The 2505-nt window shown below is 35.6% G+C and overlaps 1 protein-coding gene across 1 annotated transcript in view; it reads left to right on the top strand.

Annotated features, from left to right (window-relative positions):
* The first annotated feature begins 404 nt into the window (after nucleotides 1–404).
* parp6b (poly (ADP-ribose) polymerase family, member 6b) overlaps nucleotides 405–2505 on the top strand; it is a 14504-nt gene continuing 12403 nt past the window's right edge. Inside the window, exons 1-3 of the mRNA XM_014021529.1 lie at nucleotides 405–842; nucleotides 1053–1097; nucleotides 1352–1422. Coding sequence (XP_013876983.1) covers nucleotides 1061–1097; nucleotides 1352–1422 — 108 coding nt within the window. The 5' untranslated portion in view covers nucleotides 405–842; nucleotides 1053–1060. The remainder of the gene's footprint in view (nucleotides 843–1052; nucleotides 1098–1351; nucleotides 1423–2505) is intronic.

Here is a 2505-nt window from a genome sequence, read left to right as displayed (position 1 = left end):
TTTTTTTTAAAAAGGAAAACATTACTTTATTAACTTTTCTTCCACTTATTTTTTTCAGATAATAAACCAAACTAAACATTTGCTGAAATCCATAATAACCTGACTTATTCTGAATCACCTGAGCTTCTTTGCCTTTATTAACTTTAGCTGTGCATGCAGTAAACTGGTCACGTGAAGCAGAAGAATTCATGGTAGCCTCGTCCACACACACACACACACACACACACACACACACACACACACACAGGTCTAAGTGGATTACTGTGGAAAAAAAGCCACTTATTGTGAGAAGACCTGCGCAGATGTATGGAGTCCTAGACGTGTTTAATGGGACCAGACTGCAGAACAGCAGGCGACTGCTAACAAGGCTAACAGCTGATTAAGGTCAGGCTGTGGTGCAGCAGACAGACACGGAGACTAATAGATGTCAAACACTGTGTGAGAGGCCATCCATCAACTCTGACACCACGCTTCTTTGTTCTAATCAGGATCCTAAAACTGATTCATTCGCCTGACATCCTGGACAAAACCATCTTTTACTAAATGTGATGTATGAGCACAGCCCGGGATCACACAAAGAGCCTGAGGACGAAACTAAAACTCTTCTGTCTGAGCCTCTCCTCAGTCAGGACCGGGTTAATCTGAGCAGGTGGTCTAAATCTGCAAACGATCATGTGACCTGAAGTCAGATTGAACATGTGAGATCTTTGCAGGTCAAAACAAGACGCAGACAAACCACTCAGGAGTACTGCTTTTTTTTTTTGTCTTATTTCTCAATTTGGTTATTGTTTTCCTTTGTTTGCATGAAATTTGAAAAGATGTGTTTTTATTCCAGAGGAAAGGTAAGAACTATTTTGTTCTAAATCAACTTAATCTCTGTAGTTCACGGATAGAAATTCTTCTTGTCTCAAAATACAGAGGTGAAAAAAGGCAAAAAAAAGAAAAAAAAACTAAAATTCTTTATAATAATGAGAAAAAGACTCATGTGATTCATGTTAATGTGCGACATGGAAATCAAATCACTGTTTCTTTGATGTCTTTTCCTGTTTTAGTCACTGAAATGAAGATGATTATTAGTGAAGAAGAGGACATCAATGGTGAGTTGATGAACTTCAAATCCCATTTTTGCTCAATTTATCTGACAATTTTGGTTGTTTTGAACAAGTAAAATGAGAGCATGAACATGATGATGATTATAATTGTAGAAATATTCACATTTCTTCAAATTACGCCCTGAGTTTGATCTGTTTTTGTAATAATCTGTAGTTTCATTTGTGGCCTTTAGATACTGGTGGCAGATTGAGGGTTAGCTGAATTGTTCAGTTGACAGATTTTTTCATGAACTCCTCAGGAGTGTCCGTCGAGACAGAGAGCTGCAGTGATGAAGAGGGCGACTTTGAGGACTTTCTGTGGGAAATTCAAGTAGGCAAAAAGATAGTTTGATGTTTTATGCAAATTTGGATATATTAATATAGAATCTAAACTCATCTGATTGTAAAATAAAAAAACAATTATGTAAATATTAGTGCATTAGACAACAAAATACAATTTAAAACATCCATAAATGTATTGATATCCAACAGCAGATTTTCTGCACTGTAATAAATATTTATGAACATTTCCATAGTACCATAGTTAAAGTGTGACATTCAGGATTAAAACTGAAGATTTTATTAACACATAAGTGATTATATTATTGCAAATCTTGTCAAATATAAATTAAATATAAACAAAGTCCTGTTTCAATTTAATAGTCATAGTCTTCCTCACAGCTATTACTGCTGAACATATGATGAGTTCAAGCTCCGTTCCATTCACATCGTATTCCCGGAACTGGTAACTGGTACTGACCTCTTTTCCCAACAAACCACAACACTGCTACAATGACAAAAAGAGAACTCTACTACGTACGTCATGCAAATAAACACTGATTTTAATACATACAGTGTTGTACAGAAAACACACTACTTGTGTGAGTGATTAAACATGCACAAAAAAATTAAGAAAGATAATTAACAGTAAAAGTTACAGAGTTAACTTTCTAAAGCTGCGAGTAGCCGCCATCTTGAAATCGAAACTGGGGGCATTTTAATTTCTTCCACTATACAAGTGGAATATTACCACTGGAGGGGGCGTTCCAGTTTAAATGTACCAATGGGAACAAGGAAATTACCACTTCCCAGGACTACTGGAACACAGCATTAGCCCCCTGCAGGACTCAGTAACATGTGTAAGACCCTGTCTCTGCAGGACTCAGTGCAGTGTTGTATAAAGTACCACAAAATGATACTTGAGTAAAAGTACAAGTATCTTACCAAAAAATTACTTTGGTAAAAGTTAAAGTCTCCTTTAGGAATATTACTTGAGTAAAAGTCTTAAAGTATCTGATGTTTTTTGTACTTAAGTATTAAAAGTAAAAGTATTGATTTAAAATTAGCAGTTAGATTTTCTGTAATGACATTTATTAGGAGGTGACCTCCCCAAAAAATGCAGAAATGACTATAT

This window comes from Austrofundulus limnaeus, unplaced genomic scaffold (genome assembly GCF_001266775.1).
Source record: "Austrofundulus limnaeus strain Quisiro unplaced genomic scaffold, Austrofundulus_limnaeus-1.0 Scaffold296, whole genome shotgun sequence".
Classification (NCBI taxonomy): domain Eukaryota; kingdom Metazoa; phylum Chordata; class Actinopteri; order Cyprinodontiformes; family Rivulidae; genus Austrofundulus; species Austrofundulus limnaeus.
This window is presented reverse-complemented; position numbering and strand designations above follow the sequence as displayed.